The 23,728-nt window shown below is 33.5% G+C and overlaps 1 protein-coding gene across 2 annotated transcripts in view; it reads right to left on the bottom strand.

Moving 5' to 3' along the window:
- Positions 1 to 23,728, bottom strand: part of LOC119835787 (homeobox protein caupolican) — a 45,210-nt gene that overhangs the window by 13,263 nt on the left and 8,219 nt on the right. Inside the window, exons 2-3 of one of the 2 annotated variants that reach the window (XM_038360781.1) lie at positions 15,170 to 15,493; positions 8,913 to 9,022 (exon numbers count right to left, since the gene is read on the bottom strand). In XM_038360781.1, coding sequence (XP_038216709.1) covers positions 8,913 to 9,022; positions 15,170 to 15,493 — 434 coding nt within the window. The remainder of the gene's footprint in view (positions 1 to 8,912; positions 9,023 to 15,169; positions 15,494 to 23,728) is intronic. The other variant, XM_038360782.1, reaches the window with a different exon arrangement.

Genomic DNA, 23,728 nt, shown 5'->3' with positions numbered 1-23,728 from the left:
CCTTTTCATAGCTATGTCAGGGATAAATATAATTACTTAGTTACTTATTTAAATTAACCAGATTTAAATGTCATAAATACTTTGATATAAGTTGTCATTGACAAAAAATAATTAATTTTGATTTTCCTGGCAGCTATCGAAAAATCAATTTATCAGAAATTACAGGAGTAATATAAATATATGGCGAATTTCCGCAACTCATTTTTGTATGTCAGACATATTGCAGGTACGTAACTGATTGATATAAATGAACTGTGAAATAAAACTTAATCACAGACAAACGTTGAGGCGTGTGGTATAAACAAATATTTTATATTCCACTAAAGCAATGGATATTTACCACACGATACTGCCACCAAAAAGTCAAGCCCAAAAACGAAAAGGCTTAACTCTATACAAAGCTAATTAAATAAGAAATGCAATACGATTATATAATTATTTGTGCTAACAATCGGGCGCCGACGTATTGGGAAGTTATAACCATTAGGAGAAAACAATCGCAATTTCTTCCTGTCGTAAATAAACTTCGGCATGAGTAATCATTACTTTGTGTGCACGATATCGAATCGAGTGGAGGCCAAATAGATTGGTACGTGCGTCGCATCCCGACTCTACGACACTCTAGGTTCAGCTGCTAGCGAGTTTCGCCCTTAATCCCGGACGGTTCGGTCGAATTTCTCCTAAAGCAATATTGTAGATAATTTTCGTTGTACTTCGACGAAATTCGTCTCGATTGTCGCGAATGGTGTAGTTTGTAATTATGCGAAGAGCGGAAGTGTGGCCAGAGGTTGGTACACTGGTCACGATCGTGGGTGACGACCATCGGCTAACGGGTTCGAGACCTTTATGGCGTTCGGCGCGACTATATCGCAAGGGAGTCTCTGTTATACAATAGGAGGAAAATTTTCGATTGTATTCTGTACGTACTGCATTATTTTTCTGAGCGAAGTGAGACATGTCAGTTTGCCACTAGTTCCAGAACATTATAAGCCAAATTCCGCTGTCCTATCATATCTACAATGATCTAATTGTTCACGCTAAGTGTGACAGTTACGTAATCAATATAATATCGTTGTAAATAAATGGTTAAATGTTACCTACCGCAACGACACCAGAAAGATGTGTCGAAAATGTATTTATTCAAATAAATGCAGAATTTTTCGGAATAGTCATTTTAATTTCACACTTTGTATGTTAATGTGTACCAATATGTTAATTTAGCTAAATTCTAAGTTGTTAATTAGAATGCCTAATTCGTTGGACGAATAACAATTCTGCATTGACGAAAAACCTTAACCTTGATTCATTTATGTAACAATAACAGTATCAGTTCGACAATGTATGGTAATTTATTATGCAAATGCATATTTTTTATAATAATATTTCTAGTCAATTAGTAAGATAGCGATACGAAAACCACGTTAATTAATAATTAGTTTAAATAATAATTAAAATTATTTCTATACTCATTCTCAATTACAATTGTTTTTATTCACAAGCAAGTGCCAACAGTCATAATTTAAGTGAAGTAACCACTTCATAAAATTATACTTGTTTGTAACCAACCCGATAAACATGGAAAAAATCTATGAAAAACTTATATCGCGGCGACGTATTAGTTTATGGTCATTTGAAAAATAACAACACAGCGTAATTATAATTCTTAACAACTTATTGTATGTACAGGTGTGTGTGTGTATGTGTGAGTGTATTTGTTTGCGCTTAAGTACTGGAACTGACATCTGAGCGGAAGTATTATTGGTAAAGGTCGATTTAAAATAATTAAAATTAAAATATCAACGGACTATATAATTTAAGCTTCTTCACAGTTATACAGATCGTAAGTGGGTATAGTAACAGGTACATTAATATTGCGTTAGGTTTTTATGATATTTATAACTATAAAAATATAAAGTTTGATTATCTGTTAGTTTGTTTGTTGTAAGCGCTATTCGCAGGAACATATCGGTCCATGATGAAATTTAGTACAGAGATAATTTAAGACCGAAAAATGTAATTTTTATGTTTTTATCCCGAAAATCCCACATTTTCAGGAACTACGCGGGGGAATCTCTAGTGACTATATTTCCCGGACAGAATTCTAGTGTAATTATATATCTAGTGATAATTAGATAATTTAAATAAATCAGTGTCACATTTTACTCATAGTCAGTATAACTAAGGTTTAATTATATGGATAAAGTTAGTTATATATACTTTAAATCACTTTCAATATGTTGTTAGATATATTTTAGCTTAACCCCCACTTTTATACTATATTGCATATGCTACGCCTATAACGCTTATTCGCGAAAATATAACTTGCATCACGTTATGGTCATAGTGTAATTCGTGATGTGGCTCTAATGAAAACGCCCAGGACGCGCTCTGACAAAAACAGAGAGGCCACAGCAAATCGTGTCGTGGCTGATACGCTATTCGACCACAACGCGTTGTTGTAATTAAAGAAACCATGACGCGCTTTGAACTTAAATTGGTTTACCATAACGCGATGGGGAATAAGTGAAAGAATGAAATGGATTTGATTCAAGCGTTAATTATTATTGATGGAGAGTTTAAGTTGTGAATCGCTCAGAGAAATATGTATTTAAATTATGCGTGAATAAATCCGTGCTAATCCCTATGCACGTCTCTTCTTCACGCCTAAACTAATCGACAAATTTGGGTGAAATTTTGTACGAATAGTTTGAAACCCGAGAAAAGATTGTTTTCATCCAGGAAATCTCACCGGAACGACCAATATGCAAGTATTCCCTTGATGACGCGGGCGAAGCCGCATACAATGTTAGTGTGCAATAAATATAATTATAAGTGAAGTTACATAGAAATGTTTGCCGTTTTTTGAATTTGCATACGGCCCGACAAGCCCGTGTCATACATAAAACTATTAATTGTTTTATAAATAAAAAAATGTGTTAAAATATACATTCAATGATCGCTAATATGCATATCCTTGCTATATATTTTGTTAAACGTATGGATACATGAGTACGATGACAGACGCCTTTATTTTATTCCTAGACTAACACTAAAATAAATACATAATTGTGTTTATTTTACATAAATTTTGACTTATCTCAATAATTCCACCGTTAGTTATTCATTTACCTAATGTTTAATGCATAACATGTTCTTTTATAATTATTCCACTAATAATTGCGTTAAATCTACAAAACTTAATAATATAATTACACGTTACTTGGTCTCATCTAATCGCTGACGCGAGGTGCTAGATCAGATAAGATGGACTGACACACACCTGCCTTTGATCGCATCAAAAACGGCCTATTACACCGTTTTTAGTTTCTGTAACACCCCCCAATTTACTATAATTTTATTGTCTTTAATACTAAATGTTTTGTGATTTTCAAAGTTTTTAATTTGAATTGCATTTGTTGTTTTGTTTAGTTATTTGTTTCATTGTGTATTTAACACTTATTGCCTGATGGAGGTTATTATTTAAATTAAGCTGATAAAATATCGTTTGTTTTTTATCAAAACATACACAATGTTATGCGGGGTAAGTTATTTATGAACTGAGGTATCTACTTTTTTATAATTTATGAAAGACATTTTTAAATAACACATTCTGATTTTAGTACCGATATTGCATAATGATATAAAGTTATTTAATGTTTATGTATAGATAAACAATAAAGATTATTCGTTGGATAATCAACATAAGTCTAGAATCGAACTAGTATAATAAACAATGGATAAAGAGGTGCAAATTGTGCTTTTACAAAGTGTCATAAACACATAAATTTCATATAATTGAATCAACCATTAAGTGCAATATTATCGTCACCCATTTGTTTACTTAAAGTAATTCATTTTATCTATCTACTTGAAATTATTTTAGTTTATATTAAAGTTTATATCTACTCACTGTTTATAGCTAGCGAGTTATTCAATTAGTAATTAAAATTAAAATAACGGTTTCAATAAAGTACTTGAGAAAGAAACGTGGTACGTGATATATATTCGATGTATGGAGTCGGTAGAGTGCGCCAATTAAAAACAAATAAATCATGTTTTCACCCACACGCCAAGATTTACTAATATAAAAGCGTAAGGTATTTTGAGTTAATCTTCGAAGTTTAATCGGGAATTTTTGTAAAAAACGTAATGTCTTTTTGTGGTTACGATTTGATTAATTTGTGTTATTTATCTACGATAAAAGCAAGTTTTAATACGATATTAAAATTAGGAAAATTCATTATAAATTTTTTTGCATTCATTAATTTTTTATTTACAATATTGTGGGCTGTTTAGAGATGTGAATATAGGCATAACTAATTTATTTGCCATGTATTATTTACGTTTTAAAATCTCAACACATAGATAATAAGTTTTAGCAGTTGAGGCAAAGATTGAAGTATGTATGTTAAAGGATCAAATTGTCTCAATGACTTTTATTGATGCATAACAACACTCTAACACTATCCTTTTATTACTGTAGTTTGCAAATTATACTTCATAAAAGATAAAAGAAAGACAATTGCTTAATCTTTAATTATCATATTCATGTAACTGAACTGCAATTATCATAGTGCAAGTCTATTACTTGTCTGCAAGTATAATGTGAATGAGTAAAAAAGTGTGTAAGTGTATATTCTCTCTATATTATTTTACATTTGACAAACAACATAATAAATCCATGAGGGATATTTATTTTTAAAGAATACAATTCTATAAAACTACTTAAATATCAATATAAATAACATTTACAATATATAACACGCATAATACCGCCCGTAGTTTAACCGGAATACGCCAAATTTATTTAGAAAAAGTAGGTGGTTAATTACAGCAATTCCATGTGGGCGGAGGAATCTGCCAATGATGATGTTGACAAAGTACCCACTACCCGTGGACAATATTAATCTTTCTCTCCGAACTCCAAACGTTTCATTAACACCAACGCATGCGTATCTTTTTACCGACACAAATTAATGGCCGTTCTGTAATAGAAAAATCATGTTTCACTCTTTAAATTGCTAATTATAACTACATCGTCGCGGCTCGCTAACTCTCTGGTAAAAACATCAAGAATGGTCTTTAGTATACGATCGATGTACTAAGACTTAGTTTTAATTAACTTGGGCAAAAAATACCAAGTGGAGGCGCTAAGCTAATTATGTGAATCAATAACAGTGACGAAAAAGGTGTCAGCTATTGCCATATTATACCTCCGCTGGTTTTTCTCGAATAATCTACCGTGTTTGGAATGAATTTAGATTCAAGTGCAGTTAACTCAGTCATGAGGTTCATTAGTTTCTAGTAAATTGGTTTCTTAGTTGAATCGTTATTCCACTGTCCTATTGCGCTGAGGAAAATAATTCAATAGACCATACAAATGAGTAATTCATAGGCTCTATCTAATTAATTACATTCCATGACGTCACGCACTTAATAAGAAGTAAAGATTTGTTTTTTTGTAATTAAATTAATATAGAATTGATTAACTATCTTTGTTAATGGCAAATTTATATAAGTAGGTATATTTTCGAGCAGTTTAACGGGAGTTACAGAGCTTTGAAGATCCTATGACGCACTTCACATTAGTTGATCGTTATTAATATTACATTTGCACCCAATTACACAATAGATAAAATTAATTTATAGAAAAATTATCTCGGACTAACTACACTTTACACTGTGACTGACATAAATAGAAATTAGACTGGCTTGTTTAATTCATCAGCGCTGATCAAAATCACTGACGATAATTAAATCAAATTAGGTTCATTCGTGATTGCGGCTTAAGTAGGAGAGACACTATGTAATCAGGTAACGAAATATGCAATGAAAAACGAAACTTAACTTGTGCGTATAAAGTTCAATATCAATAATAAAGGGCGAGGTGGTTTTGCTACATGAGAATGTCCTATATACCCGTCTATTTCATTAATTCTTTATAGATGCGAAATAGCAAGCAACAAATCAACAATAAAAGAATGCAAAAAAACTCAAAAAGCGTTGACTTATCTGCGAATAACGATTTTCCATACCTTTTTGTTCAATAAAGAATATTTCCGAACAATTATTGGTACTTAACAAATATCTCTCAATGAATGAGCCATAGCTTGATTTACTCCGTTCTGTTAGAGTGGTCATAAACAAATATGTATATTGCATAATATCATATGGATGAAGACTCCGCGATGGCTAGAGGCAATGCTGTCATTCTTGCGTACACGGTATATACTGCAAAGCCCTAACGTGTTTTAATTGTTATAACATATAACAATTTATAATTGTGGGACTTCAATTGATAATGATGATAGATGTTTAAGATCGTGTTCAAAAATGAAAATTGTCTATTTCGTGTTCAAATAATACTGCTTTAAGTGTCGCATGTGTAAAAAACATTCTTTACATAATGTGGTCTGAACTAATGTAAACAACATGTAAAATACATACAATACATATTCTTAGGTGTGCTTCCCTTATTTTGTAAGACCTATTAATATGCAGATCATTAACTTGCCACATTGTATATATTTTTCTTTATAAAAACGGGATAGTACTATAGTATACAAGTAGCCAATCATTTGTTAATTAAATTTTCATGTAATTCGACTATTACACATTATATTACATAGTACACACCCAAATTCATTGAAATATCGTTCTAAAAAACAATTGACATGTTTTCACTTTACTTATAATTAACTTGTTATAATCGACACTAGATTAAAAAAAACTCGATATTGGCAAGCCTGAAATCGCTTTCAAGTAATCTAACCTTGATTTTATTTTGATTTCACGATAATAACCGTTGTGATATGTATTATGTTTCAAATGAGGTAGCATTTCCATGTAATTATATATGTATACAGCGATTACGATTAAAATAAAACACAAGTAATGTAAGAAATATCGTATTGAATATCTAAGCTTTTTATCTTTAAAGTCAGCTTCAATATTTTAGTCTAAATCGATAATTCAATGTTGATATTTTCATAAAAAGCTTTACTTTAAATGGTTAATTCATTGTACTCTTCGTATTTAAACGTTTCATCAGAGCAGGCGTAATGTTCCCTGATAAATATTTATTTTTTATTACATGTTCCACGCCATCGTAGGAGTCAGCGCTGATCGTAGCTCGCATTGAGGGTACAGCCTAAATCTCTATTAACACCTTTTAATCGACGCATTAACACAATTCTCATTTCATAAATAATCTTTAGCAATTTTTTTACATTTATCCTAGTTTTGAGCTGATGATTCTCTTGATGATAAGTGATCACCAAGAACATTGGAAGAGGATGGGTTATTACAAATGCGTTGCAAAGGGCTAAAGGATAACGAAAGGATCGATGACTTGAATAAAGGAATGGATGAGGTCTCCGGCCTAGTACTTAGTGATTTTAGTTTCATGACTTTTGCTTCAATTCAAGTTCCATTGTTATCTTTCTTCCCTCTAAGCATCGCAGATTATTAAGGTGAAGGTAAAGAAATTACGAGGTGAGTAGTAAAACACAAATAGTGATACATTGTTGAATCTTTAGGTATTTCATTGGATATAATCAACCTGAGCGACTCTTGGTACAGTGGTGAATGCGTGAGCGTAACTAGTAGCTATACCAAGAAGAAGAACTAAGGGGTCCTAAGTTCGATTCCCGGTGGGGTCGCAATGTCTCGGCCTAGCAGGACACAGAAGACCAGTGATCGAAAGAAAATCGATCAATGAAAGTGTTAATCATAAGTGTTGATATTAATCAATGAAGAGGGGATTAACGATTGATACTGGAACAGTTTGGTGGTAACTGCTAGGGTATGCTAGAATGTGAAAAAAATAAATATTTGATGCGAAAAACTTTCATATCGATGTGTTAATTTAATGAGTTGGACATGGATATATTATTTCTATTGTTAAGTTTATCTTTTCTATTTCAATAAAAAACGAATAATTTAATCAGTCTTTATCATATTTCTTAATTGTTGATACATTTATATCGTGCGGTATTTTGTCACAACATGGCTATTGAATAATTGTTATTCCACGGTTTTCCGTATTTGAATTAATCACTAAAATCAATCAGCTTATCAGATTTTCAGCGGCTACCAACAAACACGCTATCATATCAATTGCATTGCTAATTACAAATCAAATAATTGCCGCCACCATAGAATCGTTTACGAAAATTGATATAAAGCGCGTTTGGCGATAAGGCGCCATGTTCTATGTAACTTGCCGACAATCCGATACAGTTTAGATAATCTCGTACAACATTCATATCTAATAAACTCATGTTCTCTGACCTTTACAAGGCGCCGCTATCGGTTAACATAAGATCCTTATTCCTTCAATTCCAACAGTACACACTGATAAATGAATGTTGATGGACGATTGGGGACCGATACGAAAAAATCGGTGAAAACGAGGCGAAATGCCCAAAATTCACGTATTCACGATTGCCAGACCCAAAAAGGAACGAAAGACAACGCGAGGTTTTTGGAAATTGGAGCGTGAAAGACTGAAGCGTGTGTGAATGCTCTTTTTCGAATTTTCACGTATGTTACGTCGCTAAATTCGCTAGCAAATCCCGAGCCATGATTTCAGCGAGGCAACGGGTAGTTAAAAATTAATTATGCCGGTTCTAAACAGTGCTCTGACGCGTATTCGGGGATGCATTTTAGATTAAGCCGGGCCGCTGCTTACGGATATATTTGATCATTCCCTGGGAATCCATTGCATTGCAAATTTATTAATTTGCCTATTTCAGCGTTCCATGGATTCATTGTTAAACGCAATGGACGCTGAGGTATGGATATCTAGTTTACCTCTTCGTAACGTCAATCAGAAGTTCTTGTGTAATGCTTTATTTTATTTTCTTGAAGAACAATTGTATTGTGAGGAAATTTATAGAGCATAAACTTACCCATTAAAAGGATAACCAGCAAACGCAGCATCATAAGGATGATAAACAGACGGGTAGGGCCAACTTGCGGCGCTTGCTGCCAAATTTTCTTTCAACTCGATCCCCGCAGCCTGTTGAATATAATTTAAACCATCAATTTAATACACAACTTAATTGGACACTTAATAGCATCGGTTATAGATTCCTTATTTGTACATTAATTATAATTTTATTATAATTAATAGGACACGATTGGTATCTTTTTGTTTCAGCCTGATAATGTTTCTTGGATAATAACTCGCTCAATGCAATTCGTGCTAGGTAATGAACATTAATAGCCGATATTTTAAAATAATATTCGAGTCTCACAAACACGGTTATTATAAACACAATGATATTAATATAATACAATCTAAACTATCAAATTCCGTTCAGGTATACGGAAGCGTTAACTTAATCCATTACAAAAGTGAACCTCAACGGATTGATTTTTTGATCGATCGCTCGGTTGTCTTAACTATTATTATTTAATGGCTAAAGATATGAGAGGCGTTCATCAATCATCTTGGAATAGACAAATGTATCTTTAAAAAGGGATTTGTTTTGCCCTCGCCGGTCGTGACCTTATTTAACAGATGTCTGATTCAATTATTACGAGAGAATAGTTTCTAAATTACAATCTGTTGATATCTTATTCGACGATTCGAAATTCATTGTAACGGATTTTTAATTGAAGTATAATAACAGTCTGTCTTTTACAATGGCAATATAAAAGAGAATAAATCGTTGCAATTTTTGGATTTCCACGTCGTAGGTACTGTACGATGAGGGTCGAAAATTTATAGTGACACATTAAAAATAACTCAGGAGCGGATCTTAATGCGGTCAGCCAGGATAAATCTATCAAAAGATTTTGTTGTCCAACAACTTCATTGGTGGCCGAATCGAAAATCCGATAATAAATTTTACTCAAGTACGACAGCGTAATCCAGTCGCAGCGACGTTCTTTGTTGCTTCGATCTCTCTGGTACGTTTCCAGTTTTCTGTTAAATAATCGGGCTAAGCCGTGACGAGAATCTGCACTTACTTGAATTTATTGGCGTGACATATTGTTGTGTAATGTTTGCTTTGTCGATTATGATTTGTGTTTGTTTCGGCCTTGAACACCGATTTCGGTGAGCGTATTATTTTGAAACGGTATTTTTGCCATTCTAATAATTCAGTTCGCTGTTATGAATGACTATAGTGTCTTGTTAAAATTTGAAATAACACAACACAATTGCATCGATTAATTACTCATTAAAGGATTGGATTCAACGTTCCATATTCATATATTTAGTTTACAGAAAACTACGTTTAAAATAGCAATTACAGATACCCTTCAAACTTTGGTTGTATTTAAAACTGTAATATAATGTAATTACATTAAGCAAAATTAATTAAACGAAGCTATTGCAAACTGCTTGACGTAATGGTCGTATTCATATATAAAAAAGGTCGACCGTAATCTTGATTGGTTCTGTAAGCTTAATGGAAACTATTCTTCCATTAACATTAATAATACTATGTTCCAAAGGGATATTTTATGTGACGAATGTGTTTATAATCCGTTGAATTATATTGTTGACACGCAATCGGTGGGGGTAGCGAGCAGGGTGAATTAGGAACGTCATTCTTTGATAGTTTCGACTTTGTGTTATGAAATTTTATACGCTACGTGTTATAATTCATAACTTTTGTTATAACAACTTTCAAATTACACTTCCATCACAACCCGATATTTATCATGGTTATAGCGTTATTTGAGATGGATGTCGTAAATAGTATTGTCCCTCATTAGGACAAGGCTATTTAAACTCTAGTGACTAAATAAAAATTGCTCATTTATAAAGATAACTATATCAGTCACTTCAATCACAATTATCGATTCATAAAGAAATAAACTCATGTTATCTTTAATTGTATTTATAATATAGTTTTTAGCATGTGTGTAATAAAGTTAATTTATTAAAAGACAAACGAACATAAATAAGTATTTTTATCAACGTAACATAATTTATGAATAAGAAGAACTTTAATTCATAAAAGCGTTATAAATAATAGAATATCTATTAAATCAGTTCTAGAGAAGTGATGAATTTATTTCTGTCCACTTCATTGTAACTATAAATTATATTTTTGTGGTTATGATTTAGGCAGTTTCCGTTTTGTGTCGCCATATGCGTAGACGCATCGATCAATTAACTACGTCGTAAATATTATTTCGACGCATCATGAATACTCTAATTTGAATTTGTTCTTTTGTTTTATAAAAAAAAATATTAAAAAGTAATTGATTAGAATTTCTGAGTAAAAATAAAGTGGCGATATTAATTTACGTATAAATTACACATCACTACATTCCGACTATTTATAGTACCCTCTTCTTTCTCAGACTTTGTTTTAACAAAGTCGCTTTCTCTTGTCCCAATGTCCCTATGTATATTTAAATTTTTAAAAATACCCAACAGTTTTAGATGGGGATTCTTAAAGGATGAAGTGGTTCAAGAGTTTAAAAACATTTATTGAACTACTCGGAATTTAACGCGTGCGAAGCTGCGCGCAAATGCTAGTATATACATAACACCTATGACTCTTAAACTACCTATTTGTGACTACATCGGTCTGCAAATTGAACGCCCATATAGGGATATAGGTATCGCGGATTTATCAAACCCGGAATGCAATAAAAACATCAAGCTCACGTATTAAGTAAAAACTTACAATATTTAACATGCCGGCATATTTATAACTACCGCTGAACGGAGGAAAAGAAAAAAAAAAAGATCGGAGAACGCTCAAACTTCGTATTCAAAATAAAACGTGTGAATGGAAAAAAAGATACCACCGAGAGCACGCATCGGACGCAAGTTCACACTTTCGCTATATGATAAATGATCATATCTCCATGAATGATTGAATCGTCTACCGGCACACGATCTCGACCACACCTTTTAACACCTTCCTCCAGCTTTACTACGTCACATATAACGTGCGTGGCCACTTTTATATTAACATAATTATCATTCCTCACCCACACCGCGGTGTCTACAGCGTTTATTATCGCCGATTCATAACAGTTTTCACATGTGAAATGCGGCAAGACAATACGATAATATTCAGTATCACGTACCTATATTGAATTCGGTAGGCGATAAATTCGGTGCGTCGCTGGAATCTCAATACATTTGTTAAACGTATTAAGTTATTAAACCCGACCGAGGTAGGAGCATTTTTTGTGTGAAAGAACATGCATCATCGGATTATGATTCTAATTTATATGTATTCTTTATACGGGGACGGTTATTGTTAAATCTACTTAACACGATGAAAGATGCTCGCAGCCTCTTTTACTGGGATATTTTGACATCGGATCCTAATTATTTCAAGGTAAAACTTTTTATAGAGGACAAAAAAGTTATTAAAAAAGGGTACTTATAAGTGCTGACACTTAATCTTCTTTAGTTTAATGATATCTCGATTTGACGAAACGAGTTTTCGTATGTTGAAAACGTGCTCTAACGTATATCATATCATGAGCGCGCGTGTTGAGACATTTTCAAAAAACGTTGATTGCAAAATCGAAAACATTACAATTAAATTTGACATTTTTACGGCTCCGAATAATTTCCTTTACGACTGGTATAAAACGAATTTGCTTTTAAATGATAAAGATCTAATTTGTCCTGCTTTTTAATAATATATATCTCATATTATACAATGTCTGATTGTCTGCTGATACTGGCTAGATAGTGCTAAAACGTGTCAATAACTCGTTTCGTATATATTAATGAGGGGTTTGGTATCATCATAATTTTATAAGTATCGTTACCGTGTCTATATAGTTCTACAATAGTCCGCAAATTGATTAATTGATGTCTACTCTAAAAGCTGTTTGAATGTTTTCTTAATGTTAGGACGTGTGACGCCTAGCGGTTACAGGCTAGGTCCACTACGACCTGCCTGTAACCGCTACTAAGCTTTGTAATTTATTAGTTTCGTGTTAAAAATAAACATATCAAATCAAATGTGTATGCCTATTTTATTATTGTTTACCAAAACATAAATCAACTTTTCAAACGAATAAATAAATAATTCAAACGTAGTTATTATATTGATAAATACACTACATTTTTTCCTCTCCTTTCCCTATCCTCGTATAAATTTAAAAGTTCGTGAGGATAGAAGTATGTATCTCTTTCACACGATAACCACTGAACGGATTTTGATAATACTTGACTGTAATTAACAAAAGCACATGAACTGTAGGAAAACTTGGTTTTAACCACTTAGTTTATAATGAAAATGTTATCAAATAGCAATTTTATTGACATTAAACACGACACGTTTCTTACTATAACTTTACCTGTATAAATAACATAGCTAATTACAAGCAGCGTGGTTTCATACATATTAAACCAAATGTCTATTACATTAAGGTGACTTATACACTAGCGTTTTTTGTCACACTTCTGTTTGTTATTATGAAATTGATCTTACACATGTCCTTTTAATAATGTATGACACTGTTTTACCGTTCATACAAACAATTGAATGTTACACTAATCAGCATACATTTGTGTCAATCACTTTTATGTTTTAAAGATGCAAAACTATTTTTTACGTTTCGTTTCGTATAACATTGATTAATGTTCATATACAAATGTAATCAATACTTATTTGTGTATATTCTCAACTAAAATAACACGACAAAGAAAGCGACAGAGAAAGCGGCGTTTGAAACGCGTCACGTTATAAACGCTCGCAAACCGCGTCTTCAACTAACACGCAATTTAATCCCTAATTGAATGAAATCCTCATTATAAAAAAACAGTAAACATGGTGTTAAGGTCACAATGGCACCTGTTGTATCAAATGAGGTTTCCCATTTGAAATTATAATTAAATAGATTTAGTTCATTAGGTCCACATTAGCATGTCAGATAAAGATCAACGGCATACTATGAGCGAACACGTTTGTAAATCGTGTTTTTTTATCTTGCTTCAAGTGACGTAGAAACTAGAAACTATTGTGAATGTCGGATTTATTGCACTCATACAACTATATGTTTAAATTATTTCATACACACAGATTGCCAAAATTTACTATTTTCATTGGAGAACAGTGAATAGATACGATAGTATAATATATACATAGTATAAATAGATATATTTAATATGATGGCAGCTTACAAATTTTAGCGTTATTTTGTAGGTTGTGACACTTTTTAAATTTTTCAAAATCACATCATGTACGGGTTCGAAATGAAATAACAGACGATTTTTTTTATCAATAATTCATCGATGTTAATTTCACGGCGGATGTTTAAAATGTATCGTTAGAAATTTGTGTCAATAAGTACATATAATACTAGCTGCGCTCCGCGATTTCACCCGCGTAAGTCCGTATCTCGTAGGAATATCGGGATAAAAGTTACCTATATGTTATTCCAGTTGTCCAGCTGTCTACGTACCAAATTTCATTGCAATCGGTTCAGTAGTTTTTGCGTGAAAGAGCAACAAACGTATACACTTTCGCATTTATAATATTAGTAGGATGTTCTGTATGTACACATTATACAATTTCAACATTTTGACATACATAAAAGCATAACACCTTAACACGAATCATTTCATATAAATTGATCAGAATACATAATTAGTTTAGCACGTTGATTGACGCGGAATTCAATTAAATCTATGGAATGTGGGTCAAATATTATTCTTCCGCGGGCTGGGTCACTTATTTGTTTAGGTATGAGGTTGAAAATATTTATGTGTAATTACTTATTACATTGTGGGACAGTTCTGTGTGTAAAAGTTTGATTTGTCAGTCCCGGAGGTTGTGAACAAAATAAACTTTACTATTCGTAAACTACTATTCAAAATTGTCTAAATTATAGAGATTACACCTAATAAATAATAAGGTTTTAGCGTTTATATTACCTTGTGTATTTAATGTTTATGCATATATTTGTGTTTGTATCGAATTACGTTTATTGTTTGTGTATATTGATATAATGATTTCAATCGGCCACGAAGAATATGTTACTACTACTTTTAAATATTGATTTATTTATTGTTATAAGCCAAATTGATCTCGTATTATATCACACGAATTAAACGTACACGGTTTACGGTAATGCGAACGTAACATGTGTTTTATGTAAGAACTTTAGCAGAATTTTACATGGAATGTCCTAAAAACTGGATGACAAATTGTGGATAGGCGATACTTACTGTGTTCGCATAAAAGGGCGGTTGGTCCGCAGCCAGCGCTGGGAAGTAGGCAGCCATGCCCGCTGCGGCGGCCGCATCAGGGTACGGCGCGCTATACATGGACAGCGGCACGCCAGACGCCAAGCGCTGGTAGTTGAGGAACTCGTACTGACAAGAGCAGACGGTCTGACCCGTGATCGGGTCCTGGAAGATAGGCCGGCCTGTATCACAGCATCGCGTGGTGGTGGCGGCAGGCGAGCTAGGCCGAGCCGTGCCGCCCCCCGCCCCTCCGCTCATCCCCGCCTGCGCCGGCGGCGGACTGTTGGAGGCTGTCGATATGGTGCTCTGTAAGTTGTAAATTTTGAAATGCCTTTATGGCGAGTTTCCACATTCGCGTTTGCAATAACACACATACACACAAAATAACGGAGGCCTCCTCGCACAGCACTGTCGCGTTGCATGCTCGCGTAGTTATCCATCAGTCTTGACGCATATTGAAATACGAGCGCGAAAAAATGGGTTATAGATGAGGATTTAACGATTGCAAGGGGTGCACCCTGGGCGTAGCCGCTGCCTCATCAGTCGACGGTACGCAAATCGGACACGCTCGCGAAACCCTTTCAACGCATTGTGCGAATTAGATTATGCGTCGTCTTGACGCTAATGCGATGCGATTGATAAATTTTGAATACGATTACAATGGGTTCGGGCAGAACACATTATTGTCATAATGGAATTATCTACCGGACTACCTGAATCGATTGCGCGGACGTAGAGTAAATATTGAATCGTTGAAAGCGAACAAAGGAAACTCGCGATCCATCCCTTAACGTCCTTTCCGATTGAGCGTTGCGGATTCATACGTGGATAAATAACTTTCTAAATATTTGTCATTCGAATGAAAAATGGTCCCGGTGACCTAACAAATGCTGCTCTCAATAGGATTAAAAACCGAGAAATGCCACCCGCTTATGATACGACCCGTCAGTTGAAAGAAAATAAGAATACTCGCTTTGTGTCCTTTACGTGTTATTATAGGATATTTCCGGACGAAATAAATTATATTTAAGTAAAGATCTCTCGCATTGTGATAACGTTCTCTGACATTTTCTGTACGGCGTTAAACATTTCGCTTGTAAATGTGTCGTTTTTAACCTTTACTTGCGTAAGACAGTTGCGAACTGCGATAGTACCGTAGCTGTCACGACGCGGTTGCCGACCAGCCACGAAGCTGTGACCTAGAAGAAATAGGGTTTCCACCCTAAACGCTTACGCCATTTTACATGGCTGTTCGAAAATTTCGACCTATCGCGAGGCAACGCTTGCCACCGCGCCTGAAAACATTTATTGTGCCGAGGGTATTATCGAGGTAATCCCGAAGCCGTTAAATGTCGAATCCCTGCATTACGTACATTACATACCCTGCATAGTTATTTAATCCTTACTCGCAACACTACCTACACCGCAGGTTCCAGGGCTATAGGTATCATTGTTGTGCCGTTGTTCACCTAACCTAATGTACATTGCAATAGGGATCAAAATGGCGTGTACCGTATCACCCACTGAAATTGACGCCGGTGCTTAAAAGGGATTCAATCCGTTCAAATGATACGAATGTTGGTTGAATGAAACGACGAAATATCAGGATAACATAATGTTTGATTTATTCATGTAGACAGACTTGTACTAGAAAATACATACGTATGGATAAGTACATAGTTATAATTTATAAAAAGGCATGGTTGGTGTAAGCTTGGCATACATTCACTTATCCCAGTCATGACTGTAAAACATCGTCACGAATCTTAGTTTGTAATAAAATGTTTTTCCTTTACAAACCCATGTTTACAGGTACTTGACACTCAAAGGTCTTATACTCATCACATGTGATTATCATCACCAGGTCTCGAGAGACGCTTGCGGAAACGGCCACTTATGAAACCATTTGTGCAAGACCCATCGACATCTTGTCAACGTTTTTGCAATATGACGTCATATTCCGAAATATTTCTTGCTTTAAATATAATATATTCAATTTATAATTAATAGTGCAATTATATCTACTGTTCCGTACCGAGTAATTTCGTCTATAATACCTCCTTATACAAAATACAGTTTTATATGATTAATTCGGTTACCTTATACGAAATTGAATAATTTTCTTCATCGCTACTAAACAACACCACACAATTAACATTGTATGTCACAAACAAAAGTAACGAACACCTAAATGTAAGCAATTGATTTGAATAGTGTTTATGAAAACAATAAGTAAATTTTATCTCGAAACGATATATCACTCGGGAGTAGTTTATACGATTCTAAGTGGGTGTCTAGTGCATCGATGAGTGACTGCCCGCTTTATCAGGGCCAAAGCATTAATTGTTGGAGCAGCAAAACGATTTGATAATGTCCTCTACAAACTAATAAATGGTTAGCTAGCATGGGTTTTTGTAAATCTGTGAGCCTATTTGTTTCGTTTTTTAGATTTGATTTGAAATGATAGTACATGATTGGTAACTGGCATTTTTTTCTGTTTGTCCTGGATACTGGTATATGTAGTTATAAGGTTTTGTAAAAGACTTAGTTGGGTCAACTTTCAACTTGTATAAGAAATATTAAACTTTGTAATTACCGTGTCTATATTTATACATACAGGAGAGACGAGACAAAGAATTGGATTGTCAACCAAGAACACATATTTATATAGATACCTATTTATGACCAGTGTTATAGAATTATATAACAAGATAACTTTATCCAAGAAAAATGAATAAAAAATGAATATTAATGATATACTATTGTCAACCAGATCTGTTTTACGCGAGTATTAGTTACACACATTAGTGTATTTATTAGATAAAAAAAATTAAAACAAAAAAAAGTTGTCATCGCATCCTTTTCAAATATCGGACGGTGCAGGATTAAAGTGCCGCTCCATCTTATCTCTTGCAGACATCTTTTAAAAAACAAACACAAGAAGTATTCTCCTTTTCCTTTTTTTATCGTAACCCGCAGGATGTGTTAAAGTCGTTAAGCCCTTTTAAGTGTTAAACCATGTATCTGAATATTCGAGAGTATCTATTTGTTAAATAATGTAAAAACTTTAATCTAAGAGAAATCGGACCCAATGACATCGATTTTGTTAAAGACATCAGGCGAGCAAAAAATATTGGTGACATGTTGACGAGTGACGACATAGCAGGTACCTATCTAATGTTTTTTGCCTGGCGTCTTAAAAATGTACAGTAAGGTGGATTTTGTAGAATAGTAATTCGACTAATGTGCTCAAAGACAAGATGAATCAAGCAACCTGTGTCACCAAAGCGTTATCAACTTTTTCCGAGGGATTAAATTACATTTTAAATTACATTGTGCAAGAATTTATTTGGTAGATAGACACAAGGTGGGTAACTTGCTTTCTTTGTCTTAAGTTTGTTGTTTTTTATTATTTTTATAGAATATCTAGTTGTGTGTATAGAATATCTAGTGAATCATGAAATGTGTTATTGTAATTATAAGTAATATAGTTGCGGCATCATTTTTACTACAGACTTGAATTAAAATGACAATATTCAATTAAGCGATAGTATGTAGTGATATCATAATATAATTTGCAAGACGATTGAAATATTGCACTATAATAATATTTTTATTTATTACAACTAAAATCTAAATCAAAAGCAGTGCTAAACGAAGTAGGTACCTCGATTTAATTACACTTTTTCTTTGTGTAACACGGCATTCAATTTATAATTGATTGATTTGTTTATTAAAATGGAGGGAAATCAGAAACGTCCATTTCAGTACAAGAATAATGAATTAACACGCAATATCATTTGCATTATTAATGTAAGTATAACAAAGACCAATACATTAAAATCAGAGCTAATTAATAATGTTTTTGTTACAGAGCTCAGTTAGATATTTGCCATGGGAGAAACATAGATGAACTTTGTGTAGATAAACCTATGGATATAACATGCTACATACAAACAAAAACTATGACAAAGTGATTAAATTGTTGATAAGAGAACAGCGTCACGGTGTGTTGGCTTCCACGCCATGCATGAGAGTGATTCTCGATCCTGCACTTTGTTAATTGCAATTAAATTTAATTATATCATAATTTGTTCAATCTACAATCACGTGGCCATTAATTTTGTACAAAACTGTATTTATGCGCGCAAAAAGCCCGCTCAAATCGTCAATTGTTAGCAATTAAAGATATGCACGTTAAAATAATGTATGAGAATTAGTTAACAATTGTAACATTAGACATATTTAGTAGATAGCGAGTTAAAATAGTCCTCAACTCCCATCTTAAACCAAACATTATTTAAAACAAATAGAATATCTAGAAATCGAGAGGTGTAAGCTGGAAAGGACGTGAATCTGTTCGTCATAGGGGCTGAACGGTAACACCTGGATTAGGGCAAGTGAACGCTCAGACGTGTGAAATCCCCCTTTATATAATGACTTACCTGGATTTAACACTGCGCTGAATTTAAAAAATAACATCCTATACATACCTCAGCGCAATACGTCAGCGTGAGTTTATTATTACAAAAGTAATTACGCCCAATAATTATTTAATGCAAATGCATCCTACATGAATATTAATATCTATATATTAAAGTATTTGCTATCGTGGTGCATTCGCAACCTATAATATCTACACAAATATTGAATAACAACCTTCAGTTAACTGCTATAACAGGATACAAGACTATAACTAACTTACGCCATTTAAATAGATCAAGTCATATCGAATACCTCTGGGGCAGTTTTTATAATTTCCTCTTCGAATAAAAACATCGTTGACCTTATCAATATGGGTAAAAGTACTGCAAGCTTGCATTTAATGTGTAACGTTGCAACATTTACTGTTACAAAAAAACGTTATTCTGTTAAACAATGAACACCTAATAATCGTGTGATTTTTAACTAAGCGATAATAGGAGAACATTAATTAATTACTACTATTTGCAGTTTCTCGAAACATCGACGTTAGAAACATGCGATCAATGTGGAACTTAATTCGAACTTTCATCGGATTCACACAGGTCAGTGACTCGGCCGAAACACCTTTCAAACAATGTGTTATTGTAAAATTCAAAACGGCTGTTATTCTGGTGTAATCATCTCGCGTTATTTACATAAAATTGTGTATTTAATTGGACAATTACATGGTGCGTCAAGCGATTATTACCCGCCCGAATCCTTCCTAAAGATATCCACGGTGATAAGTTAAATTGGCCCACCCCCGGACGCATAATACCTTTGGTGGAATTCACACCTTCCCTAATTAAGGTCGATTTAGGGAACAGTGAAATATAGGAAGGATACCGGTCAACTTATAAATATGCCACAGCACTAAAACGATAAATGCGTTGTAATGGTTTTATACATGCATAATGCAGGGTGTATCTTGATAGCTGAGCTTTGCTCGGTGAAAAATCAATTCAAAGGAAAGCATGTATAACGACTTAGACAGATTTAATTTTAAGTGTCAAGTTGAAATGCATAGTTACTTTAATGGGGCGTTCACCGCTATTTATAGGAAACATCGAATTATATACGGGTCCGATTAAGGTAAGAAGTGTCCAAAAGACGGAGATTTCAAAAATCTGGATTTGAATGTCACAACTAACAACCGATTGCATGTGTTAAAAATTTGGCTGTCTTTTAACTTTCAAAAAATTCAAATCGGAATTTATTTTATCGTCTCAATTTTTTCAGACAAATTATCAGAATAAAAAATTGGTACCGAACTGTAATCTATAAACAATATATCTGGGTAGAACAGCTGCTTTTTTGTCTCAAAGAATATTTGTTCGTAAATGCCCTTTTTGTTATAAAATATGGCAACATATGTATTGTAGGCACAAACATAATAATTAAATTGTAACGATGTTTCGTCCTTACTCAATAAAAAGTAACTGTTTTTCTATATATCTAATTTATAGCAAATTGAAATGCAATTAATATCGGTACGGAATATTTACAAAAAATGTGTTTCATGCGTTTGAATATTTTATCTAATCTCCTAAATGTTGATTTTTGACGAGATCGTTCCGGCACTAACTATCCAGATATTAGCAGTGTTGATTATGATACATTTAGTATGTTTAAGATTTGTACGTACTTCAAGATAATAGGGGCTGAAGTTTCGAACTGACGAATATTCTATTAATTATTATTGTATAGCAAACAAACATTTCAAAATGTGCTCAAATTGAAAACTATAGACATTTCACGAGTAACAAGCTACATTTCACATAATAGTGTACCTAATACTTTATTGGATGATTAAGTTTTACTAAAAAGTCACGCCTAAATGATGTGATTTTATTTTAATTATATTTTGTTTATTTTAACCGCAGAATGCTGTTGCATGAAATACCTAAGTCGTGTTTAAAAATATATATCATAAAACCATTGATACGTATATTATGGTCATCTCAAGCGAAACAGCGTTATAATTGTGTTTCATTCAAACAGCTCATTCATAAAATTGAGATGGCAACAATCCGAAACTTTAGATTCGGTCAATCAAATCTGGTGTTTTTGAAACTTTTACGAGTGCTTTGGGATATTGGTTTGTATCCTTTTAATAACGTTTCATATTTAAATAAAATTAAATTATGTGCAATACAGACTCTATAGGGCATAAGAGTATCTCTGTTAAAGTGAATCAATTAATTTTATAAAATTGATAAACTAATTTGAATAGCCTTTACATCAATAATATTTAAATAAAGTATAAAAAGGAAAAACATTGAGCACATTTATTATTAAATGTATACTTTTTAGAATTATCAGTGAATAATTTGTACCGATTATATTTCATTTAGGCTAGGTTATAATATTGCTTTGTATTTTTCCTTTCCTAATACATATCAATTATGTATATTACACACAACAGTTTTAACTCATTGTATGTTCGTTTAATGAAGTTGTTTTGCATTGAGAGATTTATCGGCTTTCAGCATAACATGTGTTTGAGTAAATCTAATAATAACGTCGCTATTTTACTTGACCTGACTGAATTGATTTTAATTTAGTCGTCGCTCTTTGTGTGTAATTATGTAAAATCATATCATACTGTACTATACTATAATCCTACTAATATAAATGCGAAAGTTTGTAAGGATATGTGTGTGTTTGTTGCTCTTTCACCCAAAAACTACTGAACCGATTGCAATGAAATTTGGTACGTAGACAGCTGGATAACTGGAATAACATATAGGCAAATTTTTATCCCGATATTCCTACGAGATACGGACTTACGCGGGTTAAACCGCGGGGAGCAGCTAGTGTTTAATATAGTAATTAAAATTATCCTTGTTTATTTTAGGAAAGGATTGATTGAGGGTATAGAGGAAAGGACTGGAAAGGGTAAGGAAAGGGATACGGGTCTACAACTCGCCCACTCACCGAAAGAAAGGCATTGGCATTCACATATGATTACTTCACGATCTTTTGTGGGGGTGTACCTTCGTTCCGAGCTGGCCCAATTCGTGCTAAAGCGTGCTAGACTCCAACATCCAAAACGGAAATAAATAAATATATGTTGGCAATCCATTTGCGAGCGGTGCTGGTCGGTTACCAGCAGGCGACCTACTAAATTTCTTTGCCTACTCTCACTTAAAAAATCTTTACCTTATAGCACAAAGTCGATGCCTTAGCAAAAATTAAAAAGGATAAAACTATAGCGAAATACTTCAAAGGTAACAACAAAGTTTATTTACAATATAGCAAATACTTATTCAATAATCTGTACTAATACATAAAGCTGGAGAGTTTGTTCGTTTGTTTCTTTGAACGCACTAATCTCAGGAACTACATCCGATTTGAAAAATTCTTTTAGTGTTAGATAGCCCATTAATTGAGTAATGTTATAGACTATTTATATACCACGGGCGAAGCCGGGGCGGACCGCTAGAATTATATACCCGTGTGATTCAACTATGCTTTAGTAAGTACCAATTAATTGGATTTATTTTCGAATTTGAACAACTACTGAGGTTTCAAAGAGTACATTAAAGTTATTACATTAATATCAGTTTATCATTTCACACCGATAAACACAGTATGTTCCTAAATAACAACATACAAAATGATCAAAGATATTTAAAACGTAGTGTAATTAAACAAACGTGTTATTCCGATAATTCGCGAAATAACATCAGTTTCGATAATTAGTCCAAGATATGGTACAAAGATTAATTTTCAATTATATACCTAATCAATTACGAAGACAAATCCCTATATTTCATCGTTAGGACGCCTAAAATTACGTATCTAGGCAATCGTGGTCATCTGCAGCGTTACGGTCCCGTACCCAATCCGAATTTATCATTAACGTCATAAAACTCGATAGCCCTACACATGTTCAAATCGCATAATGCGATCGTATATTGAATTATCGAATATTGGCGCCATTAAAGCGCTGCCAATTCAAAACATCCCGTGCTGTTCCCGAACGATCCTTTATTACTCCCTGTCGTTACCTACTAATCGACCACTATTACTAAAATAACTGCGAATTCCAAACCAAACACACGGTTGTGGAAT

This window comes from Zerene cesonia, chromosome Z (genome assembly GCF_012273895.1).
Source record: "Zerene cesonia ecotype Mississippi chromosome Z, Zerene_cesonia_1.1, whole genome shotgun sequence".
NCBI classification, from domain to species: Eukaryota; Metazoa; Arthropoda; class Insecta; order Lepidoptera; family Pieridae; genus Zerene; species Zerene cesonia.
This window is presented reverse-complemented; position numbering and strand designations above follow the sequence as displayed.